This window comes from Anneissia japonica, unplaced genomic scaffold (assembly GCF_011630105.1).
Source record: "Anneissia japonica isolate Jap-2015-1 unplaced genomic scaffold, ASM1163010v1 scaffold288059_len961885_cov194, whole genome shotgun sequence".
NCBI lineage: Eukaryota > Metazoa > Echinodermata > Crinoidea > Comatulida > Comatulidae > Anneissia > Anneissia japonica.
The window spans coordinates 462434-478543 of record NW_022740566.1 but is presented as its reverse complement, the minus strand read 5'-3'; the positions used below and the strand labels follow the sequence as shown (position 1 = coordinate 478543).

Below are 16110 nucleotides of genomic sequence, written 5' to 3'. Positions count from 1 at the left end.
CACAGAAGTCAGTGCCGATGGGTACCACTACACGTAGCAAAATAAGATTACTATGTTGAGACAAGGAGGTATACCTCCTTGGTTGAGAAATTTCTTCTAACTTAAAATTGCTGCAACATTTATCCAAAAACTGCATCAATCATGCCAGACCCTGTATCCACCCCCGATACTGTCCAATCAACCATAGTAGGACTTGTTCTTCAACAACCACAGTTCATGTGGCAATAATATAGCTAATTACAGCAGAAAAATTATCATTATGACCTGGATTTACTGAGAAATATAACAATGGAAGTAAAATAATGTTTCTTATTTTTGGATTAATTAAAAAATACTACTCTAGATAACACAAAACATGTCATCACGTTTGCACAGGTAACTCCAAAGCAAACACTTGCTACAAATGGTGTATGTATTGGCATATTAGTTGTGAAGAAGCCTGCAGGTACGTAAGGAATGTACTATATAATTAATACACCCAGGTATTATTTATAGGTCAAGACAGCCACAGAATACTTAAGCAGCACTGTAGCAAAATGTTTGGTCTTCTTTAGGCCGAGTCTTATTCCTGCGCTTATCATTAGCACGTTGCTTTCCATCTAGGAGTGTACAGTGAATGGTAGTTTTCATTGCCAATTTGCTGATTAGCTGCAACAATACTCCCCAAAGAGTTTAACCATAAGCATTGTTTTCCATGACCAAGGTAACTGAAATTTGCATAGAAGCCTCATTACGAAGCGCTACATACAGGTACTTACTACGGGCTTCTCTTTGGGAGGTGGGTTTTTGCCAAAAAGAAGCTCATCCTAGATTTTTTAGATTTAAGGTCAGTTTGGCATTACTGTATCTAAATTGTTATCTTTATCATTATCAATACTATTATTTCTTCCTTTCAGTCTAACGAGCCAGAAGGCAAAACTGACTTATCTGAGCTCTTCTAAGGTACTATACCATATTGTAGTGATAAATCAGTATGCTTTATTGAACCCAGAAATTACATGTTAACAAATTTAATATAACAATAATAATTTGTTGCCAGCTTCAGCTACAGTATGATCTTGCATGTTACCTGAGAGTGGATTACAGACGAACCCAAATCACAGGCTATGAACTTAGCTTGAAGCTATCTAAATTATAGCAAAGCTCTTAGGTTGAAGCAAGTTGCCGTAAGATTTCAAATGATTGATATGCATTCAGCACAACTTCCCCTCAGTTGCAGCTTCACTGTTGAACTCAAGTCCTGTCTACTGATATTAAGGATCTCTAGGTTAGAGCATTTTAAGTAGGCGGCAACAGAGTAAGAAGTACCTACTACCTGGCTGCAACATCTCTTCAGTGGCAGTGAAGTATCTAGGAGTCTTGAAATTGGGGGGAGGGGCTGAAGAGGGGTGCAAAAGCGAATTGGGGGATCGATGATTAGGTGGGGGGAGTGCTAATTTGCAAAATAAGGTGATTTGCGGGGATTTTTAACTAACTGATGGGAGTGGGAGTATTTTGGGGGAGGCATGCCTTCCTCCTCCTGTGCACCACCTAGATACACCACTGTTCAATGGTCATAACCTCCCCTATCCTTATACTTCCTTGGATGAAACGTAATTCAGTTCAGACAAACTTCTATTTATAGTTGATCAAAGACAATTCACCCAATCTGTCTATAGGCCTAGTGTCAACGACGGTTTTTGAGGTCTTATATCATAAAAAAAATCTAATTTTACTTACTATTTCTGTAAGATAGAATTTTAATAGTAAAATTTTTTTGTACTAGAAATCAAGATTTTGGATATAACTCTGAAGGAATCACACCTGTATCAGAACAAATTTTAGTAGTAAATAAAACATCAAATCACATAATAAGAATCTGTCATGTGACCAGAATAAACATACCGCTAGTACATCACTTGAAGAGGAGTATGGAATATAAAGGCTTATCTGAGCACATCAGATAACATGTTAAGAAGCAAGGATTGCAACTTTTATAGCACACTAAGAGCAGTGAGAATAATGCATGAATAATGTATGACTACACTGGGATTTACCTCAATTTTACGTTCTAAATACAGATGAAAGTGTAGGTGTTCTAGTTTTTTGGTTTTTTTTCCCTTTTAATTAGGTCGGAGATTCAAATCTCACACTTCCTTGTGTCCTTGGGCAAGGCAGTTTAGAGACCGGGTTTCTTTATTTTGGCCAAATCCCACTTTTGAGCAAACCACTTTCTAATAAACCTCATTTTCTTGCATCAAACACCATCAAAATAATGATGGAATTCACATTAGCTTCAGGGGGTACAGTTATTCTCTGAACTCCATCAGGTCATCTAGTGTACTGATCCTAAATTATTCCTGTTTATATATGGGCCCATTATTTTATTCACATTGTCCCTCAAATCACCAACCAGGAATATACCAAGTAGGTTTTATGTTCTCTCAATATGAACCGAATGGAATCAACGTAAAAACATTCTGTACAAGGGCGTTACATACTATACGGCATGTGGTATTTCTGCGTATGTATAGTATTTACATTATCATTTTTGCGAGCCTTTTTTATTTTGTCAGTATCTGTGAAAAATAAACATCTCATCTGTTCAAGCATGTGATTGGCTACTGCTGTGCTGTGGCTAGTCTCAATACAATGCACTTTCGGCATGAATATGACATGAAAAGCTTGTCACTTGAAGGTGTCGCTGTTACACTGTGAAGTCAGCGATGTGTAGGTGTTAGGAGAGTTCTTGAATGCCCATGAGAAAACGTGAAAACACTTCAGAAATACTTTCTAAATGCATTAAACGTTCACTGAGATTAGCAGTAAGCTCAAGTATTGCTTTACAGTATGCAACAAAAACTCTTATGCAATCCATTTGAAAGCCTACTTTTAATCTTGCAGAGTAACCATTACGTGCAGTATGAGTCTTAGAGGGTAAGACATATTATGAGATTGGGAGGGAATCACATACTGTAGGAGATAAGATTATTACGAAGGCTTGGATAAGCAGTGGGGCTCTAAAATATATATTAAAGTGGGGAGAGATGAAGTTGTCTTGGAGTGGGTTAATCGACATGTGCCAGGACATGTACTGGGATAATTTGAGCACTTTCAAGCTATTACAAAATGTTTTCACTTAACACAGAGTGCATATCTTTAAAGTTGAGTAAGCATTACTATGATTGAGAGAGCATCTTTAAAAGAAAAAAAATTATACAGTACTATGAGACATAATGAAATATTCAGCAAAAGAATGGGTTATGGGTAGAATGTACATGGTCTCATAAATACATATACAATGTCGTGGATCGGATATTCTATCCTTTTAATTATTTCATTGTTTCTTGTATACATTGGTGACGTGCTTGCGCTGTATCGTGACGTATTCGAGTTTGATTGTTTACAGATTAACGTTCGTAATTTGCATAATTGTACAGGTGCACTTCCTCCTTTATATACCTGCTTAGCGTGTAAATCACTTTAAATTACTTGATGATGAAGGTTGTTGGGATGTTTCAACAATTAAGATGATTAGCCACGATGTGAAATTGTGTAGTGAGTGATCCAGGGCTGTTTTCTTTGATGTTTTCTTTGCTGTTTTCCTTTGCTGTTGAAGTGCGATTCCTTAATAAAGTTTGAAAGGAAAGTTATCAAGTACTCTTTGTGCTGCATCATTTTGTCTATACCAATTTGGGGTTCAAGACTCATACTCTGAGTGCTGGGGTACGATTCGATCCTTATCAATCCCAGTGCAATCCTGAACCAAAACACAAGTATGGAACTAAAATAAACGAATAATAGAGGAGATCTAATAGATTTTCTAAGTTGTTTCATTCTCTCCAAAGGCTTAAGTTTGAGTACTTTTCTCACCATGTTTAGTATTCTTGACAAAATCGTGATAAATTATGAAATAGTTGCCATAGATACACTGCCTCGTAATGTAACAATTCACACGTTGAGTAATCAAATTGGTTAAACGTCCTTTGAATGTTTGCACATTGTGATCAAGGCTTGCGATTGAAAAACATGTTCAGAATATCATAATTCCAAAGAAAGTTAAAACCCCATTAAAATGAATGGTCTCTTCCAAGTGAATGAGTTCAAACAAAGGTTCAGAAAATTTGTTGAAATTATTATATACAATTGAAGTACTATATAGTGTATTCACAGAATTATTAATTACGACGAATGACATTAACATTAAATTGTGCAATGGCATCAATGTTGTAGTGCAAGATATCTTCCCACTTAAATAAACTTCCTCTCAAACCTTATATGTTGCAACTTTCCATAAATAACAGTTATTTTTCAATTATTTACAGGCATTTCGCTCTGAAAAATCCAACTCTTTGGCAGAAATTCAGGGTATATGCAAACACAATAGAATCATATGTGGCATACAAATGTCAATTAATTGGCGAGGAAAAAATTAATATTTTTCGTAGAAGCGGTTGGTGCAATGGTTGTACTGCAACCTTGAGACCGGGGTTTGAAGCCCTTGCTATGCAAGTTGCTTGTGTCCTTAGGCAAGACACTTCATTTACTGTACCTTTATTTCTCCCCACCCAGGAGTATATAAATGGCTACACGGAAGGATATTGTGAGAATGAATGTGTTAGATTCATACGCTAATGAGTACATGCGGATGACTAGGTATACTCCCCAGGGATCAGAGGAGGCTGCACTTTGTTCTTGTTTGCCAGTATCTTACCCAACACCTTCAATAATTGGTCTGGAATACTTGCATGTGCAAGGTGTAGTCATATCAGTTTAGTGCGCACATGGTCTAAATTTCAAGCATGAAGGGTATGATTTGAACAAATGCGAATGCCTCTCTAAGGAGATAAATCTCATATGAAATTACGGTAATTTAGTGAATGCATGAAACTTTACCTTCTGAACAATATGTTGCTGAAAATGAATAATGTATAAATGTGAAGTATGTGATTATATTGCATGAAATGTATGAATAAATAAATAATATTTTTAATGAAAATAAATGTATGGAAGAGTAAACAACTATACTTTCATAATTGAATTATGAATAAGTGCATGTGTATGCAATTTAATGTGTACTTCAATGGTTGAATATAAATTATTTATGACGATAAACAAGTTTAAATTTGTAAATGACGGAATGCATGGCAATCAATATGCTTTAATATAAAGTGAATCATAAAATGTGCTACATAGAGTATAGTATAAATGAGTGTGATTTATTACGTTATTGTAAATTAAAATGCCTACTTATGATTGGAGGACAGCGATGACATCACCGATTGAGAATTTTTACTAATTAGGTGAATAGTATTTTCATTTTACAATTAGTGTTTTAGTGTATGTAAATGTCTCTGCAGAATTTCCAAACTCATACAATAATACCACCTCCAATATACCCAGCATTCACATTCTTCAAACTTTGTGATTTTCAATAAGATAATGAATATAATTAAGTGATTTCACAACTATGATAATAAATGTGCTAATGATGTATTTCATGTTACAATAACAATTTTAATAACTTTCTACATTGATAGCGATATGCAAATTATTAATCATTAACCCCTGACCTATGAAATATGTTACTGTAATTGACACCTAGCTAAGAATATAGTCAATAAAGCTATTATATGGTTGAATACTTCTACAACTATGTGGTCTACCATCTATGTGTGAATGATCACTGCCATGAGGGAAAAACACCTGATTATAGATTACTACACAGTACTACTACTAAAGGTCATTAGATGAATGGAAATGGAAACTCAAGATACGAAATCAAACCATCTCAAACAGTTTGATTACAAATAACAATGATTAATGGTGATGATGATGAAGATTGTGATAATAGTGATGATGATTAGATGAAGATGATAATAAATATGATAACGATTATGATATCAGGATTATAAGGATTACCAATAACGATGATTAATGATGATGATGATGATGATAATTGTGATAATAATGATGATGATTAATGAGGATGATAATTATTATATCAGGGGCGTAGTTATTACAAGTAATAATGATAATAATGATGATGATGAAGATTGTGATAATAGTGATGATTAGATGAAGATGACAATGAATATACTGTAACGATTAAGATATCAGGGGCGTAGGGATTACAAATAACAATGATTATGGTGATGATTGTCAATAATAGGGACGATGATTAGATGAAGATGATAATGAATATGATAACGATTATGATATCAGGGGCGTAGGCTTTTGTCGGCTGGGGGAGGGGGAGGGTACGAAAAATGAGAATGTGGCACTGAATCCCATAATATGGAATTAAATCCCTATTCCAATGAAAACTTATGGTCATTTGCAGTATTTTAACCCACTAATTTGCTACCATACAGTGGTGATAACTGACGAAGATTATAAGTTACAATAGACTGAATTAGTCACCAAAGATGACATCATCACATTTCAGCTGAATGGGTAAGGTTTTGTCAACAAACCACGAAGAGCTACGCAAATGCATTCAGCAGATTTGAAAGTGGTGTTTATTAAATTGTCTACAATTTAATAAAGATAGCATAGAAGATACTTTTTATAATAACGTATATATTTTGAATGATTCATAGATTCATGAGACTAAGATTGATATGATTTACATTTCCATTTAGACTAAAAATATGAAGTGTTTTGAGAGGGATTCTTGGGGGCATAGGCCAATCGCTTGCGGACATCCAGCATTGACTAGTGTAGGCGATCTCTGTTGATTTTAGAGGTAAACATTGAGCTTAAATACTGTCACCAAGTCATTTTGTTGCAATTTTTTATAATAAATTGCTGAATTGAAGAACAGATGTTTTTTTTTTACTACAATGGCCAATAATGAGTCAGAAGAACATTGTTTGTATGACTACTCTAATCTAGGGCTAGGTCCGTGTTCACGCGACAAGGCTATGCAAAAATGTTCAAGTTTTCTATCTGTTTATTTCACTCCATTTCAAATCTAACGGGTCAAAATTCTGACGTTTATTAAAGAAATATTTACCAAGGCTTTTCAATAAGTTATTTTATGATAAAATATACAAATAAGTAAGTTTGAGGATTTTTAAAACTGTCGAAATTTATTCAAGCGGAGGCTTATTATTGTGTGCAAAAACTGCCACCTAGTGGTTTGTTTTGATGTTATACCAACTATAACAGCTTTGTGTTGGTGACTAATTCAGTCTATTGAAGATAATGTTATTGTTGTTAAATAAATTCAACTCTTTCCAAACATTAGATTAGAAGTATCACAAATAATTTAATAAATGTAGGGCAAATAAGAAGCTAATGGAAAAAAAGCTAATGTACTTTAGAACATTCGAGCCAAGCATCGTCAAAGTGTAGCTCAGCTGGTGGTAGCGCCAAAAGTGACTTAACCTGGTTTCTAAATTTTAATCCCAAAAGAGGCAATGATTTATCCACCTCACCGACATTCCTCTATCATGTTACATAAGTCTCGACATCCAGCTTTTCTGCCCTTTCATGGACTAACTCGATCCCACCCTTCATTTTTCCCCTTTGCTCTTAGAGCCTTTGATACAACCTCATTCTTGATTCACCTACATCCACAACTCCAGACATAAAACCGCTCTTCTTCTGTAGGCCCTATTTAAGTAGATAAAAATGTTGCCTCTCTATAATATTGTTGAATTGACTGTTGTGTGTTTGGCCGATAGCTCTTCATGTAGGGAGTTGTCGATAGCTCTTGATGTAGGGGATTGTCTCCCAGTGTACTGCCCAATCTTCGCCTGAAGGACCCCCCTGGAAATAAGTCTTCTTCTAGACTTTCGTGGGCTATCCAAAAAACAGGGTGTTTGTTGACATTTTATGTAAGCAGGTATACATCTATTGTTGTCCTCCATATCAATAGACTAATAAAACAATTGATGAACAGGTGATCAATTAAGTCAGTATCAAATGTTGTGTTAGACACAATGTACTATTTTCAAAAATAATACATGGTTATTTTACAAGTTGGTAAATCAATAGTGATGCTACAGTCTGCGCATTCAGCCCATCCTAAACATGAATTTCGCTTTGGATCCGATGTGAAGCACTTGCATTAATTTACTTTCAGAAGGCTACATTTATGAGATCTCCAAAAGGCCCCCCTTTTGGAGAGGTAGATGTGTATAAGAGACAGCTGCATATACAGGTAGCCTCGCAAAACTATGAATAAAAACTTTGAATCTAGTATGGTCTTATTCACCATTGTTGAGTTAAAAGAGTATTAATAGGTACCCTTGAGGTGACTTCTGTAACAAACAACTTTTCTATTGTTATAATTAAGTCATAGTTATAGCGTATAATTGGTTAGCTTTGAAGTAATTGTTAAACATTATATACCAGCTCAGCCTCATACAATAGTGGCACTAGACTGTAATAGACCATGAAGGACTTACTACAGTATTTACCTAGTTGTGCACAAAACAACAGGGGGTTCCAGACCTGCTGGCCCACCTTCCCCCGCTGGCCCCACCACTGTCTACATGATGTTCTAGCTGAAAAGGTGTAGCACAACTAATAGATTGTTGATAGCAGAATTTATACTTAGAGGTTCACTGATATTTTAACACTCACACACATGGTATGAAATGTTAGCACAAGCATACTGACATATCTGTACACAAACCTAGGAAGGTGTAGCACAACTAATAGATTGTTGATAGCAGAATTTATACTTAGAGGTTCACTGATATTTTAACACTCACACACATGGTACGAAATGTTAGCACAAGCATACTGACATATCTGTACACAAACCTAGGCGAAATGTTTTTTATACCTTGGGTAGCGAAAATTCCGCCCACCAATAATGATGACTTCAAAATAAACATAAAATTCTATTTTTGGTCAATTAGTGCACCCGCTGCCACAAAAGAAAATGGAAATTTATAAAAAAAAAATGTTTTTCTTTATTTTTATATACCGCTGCCTTGAAATCTCCAAAAGTAAGATACGTATATTTCTTTGCAATTACATAAATTTAAAGCATTTAACCATCACATTACTACACTGCTTACATTCACCAATAAAACTGTATTTTTATTTTCTCCATCTGGATGTTTTGGGCAAAACTATTTGTTAAATAAGAAAACAAAAGTTTATGTTTATTTTTTTTTTCGCCCTCCCTTCTCTGATGATCTTTAAAAAAATAAGTTCACAAAACAAGGTTTAAAAAATAAGTCTCGCCTAGTCACACAGGGCATAGAGCATAAAGCCACTGAAAGATCAAAAGTCAAACACAAAAAATGGCTGCCATATAATTTAATTTTTTTTCAATTATATGATTGACAAGTCAGCACAAGTAGCTGATGTTATCAGTAGTAATGTCATTTTAAAGGAAATGAAATCGTGTTAGTTGTTAGGCTAATGTTTAACATTGTTGAGTACAATCAATACAGATTGCGTTTCCAATTCTAAACATATTCACGAGAAAAAAAAAATCAATAATACACTTGATAAACAGAATAAGTGGTTGAAAAAAACTGTATATTAAAAATTTTGAAATATATTTTTGAAGTGTTTTGGTGGCTGTATATCATTCCTACAAATAAAAATATCTTAGATATACAGTACGACTTAAGTAGTGATGTTCAGCCTTTTTGGACCCTGTCGTTAAATTTCTTGAGACAACCTGCATGCTAGGAAGTTGACATTGAGTACCATCAGAGATCAGAGGACCACTCCACATAAGAAAGTAAGACACATACAGTAGATTCATAAACTGCTATCTGTGAGAAATTGATAATAAGTACTTAGTTGAGTAATCCACTAAAAATCGTATTTAATTTTATCAAAACATCTTGTCTATGGCCAAGTAAAGCAGTGAGTGTGAGGGAAATATAAAATTTTATAAGTGTATATACCATGGATTATTTTATCTTTTGATATTTATATTGTACTGTATTTATTGTAAATATTTACCCTGTTTCTTTATTCTACACACTGCTATGTTTGAAAAAAAGTAAATTAAATAAAATTTATTTTAATATAATATTAAAAACTGCACAGGAATGTTGGCCCTTGAATAATCTTCAAAGTATCAACATTCATATATTTGTGTCACTCATGATTTCATTAGCTAAATTTCTCAATAGCCAAAGTAAACACGCCATTTGGTAAATTGAATTGGTAGCCTGGCAACCTCCAGAGGTGTACAGCAGCAGGGGCTAAAGCACAATTTCTGGCAATTAAAGTAATTGTAGGTTAGCAATTTGTCCTTGTGTACATTACTACTATAGATATAAAGATGATACATTACTATCTCAAATTTATTCAAAGACAGCTCAATATTTTCTTTTTTTGAATGGATACAAAATTACTATAGATATAAAGATGATACATTACTATCTCAAATTTATTCAAACACAGCTCAATATTTTCTTTTTTTGAATGGATACAAAATAAGCAACGGTTGAATGTACAGCAAATATTGGAGAAAAAAATCATGAATCAATTATGATATTGGATTTTTCATTTCTTTTTTTTTTATAAAACAAGATCTATAATTTATGTTGATGAAACATTAGAAATTATTATAGTGAAATGATGAATTCACTATACATTTTTTTTTATAAGAACACGTTTTATAAGAACACTGAGGCTGAAATTGTTTAAAAATTAAGAACAAAATAAGAACAAATTGAGGCTGAGGTAAAACATCAACATCAAATGAGATTTTTATTTTTTAAAACTAGAAAAACCAAAAAAAAAAAAATTAAAAATTGTACCTTATGTGTAGGTGTGACCAAAAACAGTAGCCCTGCAGTAGATACTTACCGTACCTGTCATCTGGGGCCATTTTCAGTGGGGAATTTTTTCTGGGGCCCTTTTTTCAGGGCCATTTTTTTCCGGGGCAACTTTTACCAACATTCCAATACAGTGTATACTGCTGTACAATAATAATTTTCTATGTTTGAAAATTGTGTAAAATAAGAACATTTTGAACCTGAAATCGGCCAAAAATAAGAACACTGAACCTGGGCAAAATTTTACTGGTTCTTATAAAAAAAAATTGTAAAACATTACACTCTAATTTAAAATATTACAGTATTTCCCTAACAAATAGGCTGCAACTATATAAGTTCTTTTAAAATTATTAAAAAAAAAAAAAAATTTGCTATTTAAATATTTTTATATTGAGGAACCTGTTGAACATCAAAGCAAGAATTTAAACCCAGGACCCCAAAACCCAGGACCAAACATTGGAAGTCAAGTATACCTTAACCATGAACATTTAAGCAACTGAAAACTGAATTTTACTGTACAAATAATTGTTAACATGTCAGACAAGTACAATGATAAAAAAGTAAAATAATTCTGCACCAAGTCTTATTCCACATTGTATCCGAACATTTAGATCAGAAGGCCTACCGAACCGTGAATCAGTGTGCTGGCATTCAGCCCATCCTAAACATGAATTTCGCTTTGGATCCGATGTGAAGCACTTGCATTAATTTACTTTCAGAAGGCTACATTTATGAGATCTCCAAAAGGCCCCCCTTTTGGAGAGGTTAAGAAAAAAAACAAAAAAAAAAGAAAGAAAAAAATAAAACTGATCGCCCAAAACGCCCCAGAGGTTATTTTCGGGCGTCTAGAAAACAAAAATTCCCTCGGACCCCCTAGGGTGGTGTCACCTAAATATGAGGCATGTTGTGGCAAAATGGCTAAGTTGTAGCAAAAACTGAAATTCAAGATATTGGTATTTTTAGATACCTGAGTTTGTGATCTTTAAAATGAGGGGTCATTCATTCAAATTGGACATTTCAAGCCTAAGTTATTCGAAAGTGAAAGTACAGTACTCTTAGAGTCAAGATAAACATGATTTTGAGTAATTGCCTTTCAAAGTTATTTGCGCATACATTGTTTAATAGAATGAACTATGAAAAATAACGTTAAATAAACAATTTGTTAACCACTTCCAGAACTAATACTTTGGGACATGATTAATAAGACATTAAACTGTTGATCTACAGTATAGTGAAAAACAAATTTGGATTTTTTGGCAATTTTTTGAGCTCCCATATTTTATACAGTAGCTCAAAATACTCAATACTGGACTGTGCAACAACTTAACCATTTCGCCACAACATGCCTCATATTATCATTTCATCCATGAAATCTCTATTACTATAAAATGTAAGATCCCAGAAAATATGGAGGCTCATACATGTGCCCTCATTGTATGAGTTTTTATTGACCTACGAATTGCTCAAGACGCATTCATGTCTATACGTATAGTATGTTTATACAGTAAACACTGTAAGAACAGTATTATATCAAACAAGGTACTGTTTAGCAAAGTAAAATTTTTTGTAAATTAAATACCTGTAATGGCCATCTTCTTTCTTCAAAATTTTATGAGGAAATTAACAGTTTTTCATAAAAAAAAGATTGCTATTTTGATATTGTCTGAATCATTTGTTTGTGTATCCACTGAAAAATACTAATAACCAATAAAAAAAAAACCAATATTAATATTATATGACATATTGTTTCCCCTGTTGGCTATAACCCTATAATTTCCTCGTTTAGAGATCTCATTTCTTTAAAAAATATTAACATTGTATCAAACACAAACCTACTTATATTCATGGATGGACTACGACCATCATTAAACCGTGATCGTTTGTTATAAAGACTATTACAGAAAAATCTTGACTGGAGAAGATATAGTATTCAAATTGTAGAATTAAGGATAATAATATGACTGTCTTGTGATCATTTGTCTTATCAAGCATATCAAGCTGTAGAGAATAATACCCAAATTATTCATATCTGTCCGAGCATAGAGTTACGTGGAATTGATAAACATATTAAATACATATTGTACACAAGATTCCTAAGTCCTAGGCTTATAATACATCTCAGTTGACACTTAATGGTTTGTCGCGAAGTTTAGGGTAAACACAATGATGTACAGAAGAAAGCTACTGTACTTAAGGCTAGGAAATTCTACTTTCAATCTACTACTGTATGACAGTATATTACACAACAATATATTAAAGATAACTGTTCAAAATAAAAAACAAATTGTTTATAAAATAAAAATATATACACCATATCTATTTGAATAAATTCTCCGGGCATTTATAGTTGAGAAGAGTTTTTGAGGGGGTGGTTAATCGAGGGAGGCATTTATTCAAGAGAGGTGTTTATTTTTTTTAAATGTAAAATTGATATGTATACTGAAATAAATGCCCCTTAATTTCACTATGTTTAGAATGATGTTGCTTCCAATAGATATATTTATAGTCATTTATAGTAGGGGGTGTTTATTCGCGGTGGGGCAACTAATTGAATAATTACATAGTTCTAGGGGTTTAGAGATTACCACTTGTTGTGTTGGGCTTAGCCTACAGTATGCCATCTCTAGTCACACCCTGGTCAATATCTATTTATATATATCGTGACAAAGTTTTCAAAAATATAAACATTTAAATAAATAATTATTTGTAGAAAGAGAACATGATTGATCCACATAAAAGATACTTAATAAATGGCAATTTGATTGTGCAATGGATTGATAAATCAATGATTGATTGACTGATGATTGATTGTAGGCTGATACTAAAGTTCTATAGGTTACTAATTTACTAAATAATTCATTGGTATCCACACAGAGGTTGAACATCAAACAATAGCATTGATTTGAGCTTCATTTACTCCCTGCAGCATTTTAGATTTCATTGTTAATAAAAAATGTTGAAATCTTGAATGTTGAATTCAACATGGAAGTTATGAAAACGTGCTTTCCCCTAGCAAAATGACTCAACTGACCCCAATATGCAAAACGCATGACAAAAAGAACCTCGTTAATTGAAAATACTCATCAACAGCCCAGCAGCATTATAGCTGAAGAAAAGTAGTATCTTGTAAGATACACAAGACTTGACTCCAAAAGTCATATGAAGTTTACTGCTCAGATGACTAATACATTAATAGCCTATAGGGGTTTGATCATGTACAACATCATGTATGCTATTCTGTATCATAGTTGAATAAACACATTCAATTTCGATGATTCTCTTTTTATTACAAATTATTATGGTATTAGTTGTACTGGTGTGAATACAAAGATATTAGCAGAATTAGAAGATTTAAATTAGAGCGTGTTTGAGGAGAAGATAAATAAAGTTTTATGATATCATCGCCATTATCATTTGATTTTATTTGACTTGATTATTATATTTCATCGTACAAATATTGCAAGATGAAACATACAAAATAAAAAAAGCTACAAATTCCAACGATGGAGGATTCCTGATATTCCAAGATGATAAATGAGGTTTACTATAAATACATAAAGCAAAATCTTCACAGCTATACAGTAATATACTCTAGGTCAGGTATTTATTAAAATTAGACTACTAAAATGAATAATAAAACGGTGGCAGAATTGCTGGAAATAAGAATAAAGACCTATGTATTTATACTGAATATGATACAGAATACAGTGGTAGGAAACATGGGAGCTAAAAAAGATCCCACTTATTCAATTCTTATTATTCCAATGAGATTACAGTATTCTATACATATTTGATATGTAAGTATTTAGCTTTAGGACATTATTTATCGAGGTATTCTAACAGGCAATGAGTCAAAATGTGTATAAGGCCACAGCTGCTGTCCTGCCATTAACATAATAAATAGTATGATAAACAACAAAAATAATTTAATATGAATGACTATATGGTACTGTACAATATTATAATATACAGTATAATATCAACACTCCCAATCATACTGTAGTGCTTTGAAACCTTCTTTCAATTGTGCTTTAATGTTGTCATTTATTATTATCATTTATTTTTTTAATTAATAAGGACTGACTAAACCAAGCGATACACAGTTGAACCAACCTGGATTTACATCTAAGCAACCAAGCATTCTAAAAAGTCATTACTGATCATTCAGTCCTTAAAATTGCTAACACTATACACAAAATACACATAATTTATGACATCATAAAATATCTATGGCTTCAATACCAAGTATACTATCAACTGATTATGAATACAAATGAGGAAAATAATGATACAGATTGCATAAAAAGGACTCTTCCTTTAAAGAAAACCGGCAAGAATCTTACCATTGTTACTGGGGCTCACTTCATAGATACACTCAAAGTCTGCTATCATTTTCATGAGTTAATGTAATAATTGTCTAAAATCCAAGTAAGAATAATGATCGTTGAAAATCTAGGCCTCCACTGGTACTACTACTTCTGCTACTACTACTCCTCTTGCACCTCCTCCTCACTGTCTCGTCATTGTTATCCTGAATGATATCAATCGTCGCAAACCTGCTCTACCGTGCATTTTAATAATTCGCTCATTTGTGTAGTCGGTGAATGAGCTCGACTCGTTGGACTATGTGAAATCAATAGCCGGTGGGTATATCTCTGTGATAGTTATAATGGGTTTCTACCAGTAGACGAGTTTGAATACATGCAATCCACATATCAAGACACACTATTAGAATTAGCATGCCAAACGTTGCATAATGTATTGTAACTAAATTACTGCACACTCGCGCTTCTCACAAGGAACAGTTAATAAGCTGTTGCAATACACTCACAAGGGTACAATCCAATGTTTAAGTGTTTGGAATTTGTGTATACAGGCCAGACCTTTTTAATACACAGTAGACCAATATAACAGTAAAACACATGGCTTTGTGCAACCAGTTGTGGAAATTAGACATTCCAAAATGTTAAGTCCAAAGACAGAGGAATCATTATACTGTACATCTATAAATACTGTATGCTTACTTCACATTTGTTGCAGATGAACATACTCTTCGCATGGTGGTCAAATACCATAAAATCTTGAATTGAAGACCTGGCTTCTTTATTTTTTGCGAACTTTGATGGGCTTCTTTTTGAGATGGGCTTCTTTTTACTTTTGCAAAGTAAAGAGATGGGGCTTCTTTCCAAAATGAATGCTTTAAATGTTGAGAATTGCCATTATAAAACAATAAATAGGGCCACTGTAACATCAATCTGTATCATAAAGTGTATCAACCGGCATTAAATCACCTAAACTACCTGTATAAACCATTTTTCATTTTTCATTTTTATTTTTCATTTATTTTGTTTCTTAGAAATTTATG

At 33.3% G+C, this 16110-nt stretch overlaps 1 protein-coding gene across 6 annotated transcripts in view; it reads right to left on the bottom strand.

The window, feature by feature from the left end:
• The window catches only part of LOC117118254 (dystrobrevin beta-like), a 64280-nt gene that overhangs the window by 34809 nt on the left and 13361 nt on the right, over positions 1 to 16110 (bottom strand). The window contains exon 1 of one of the 6 annotated variants that reach the window (XM_033262792.1): positions 15089 to 15478. The exons of 2 other annotated variants lie outside the window; for them this stretch is intronic. In XM_033262792.1, coding sequence (XP_033118683.1) covers positions 15089 to 15143 — 55 coding nt within the window. In that variant the 5' untranslated portion in view covers positions 15144 to 15478. Of the gene's footprint in view, positions 1 to 15088; positions 15479 to 16110 lie in introns of those variants that run through there. 3 more of the 6 variants (XM_033262787.1, XM_033262788.1, XM_033262793.1) reach the window with 3 other exon arrangements.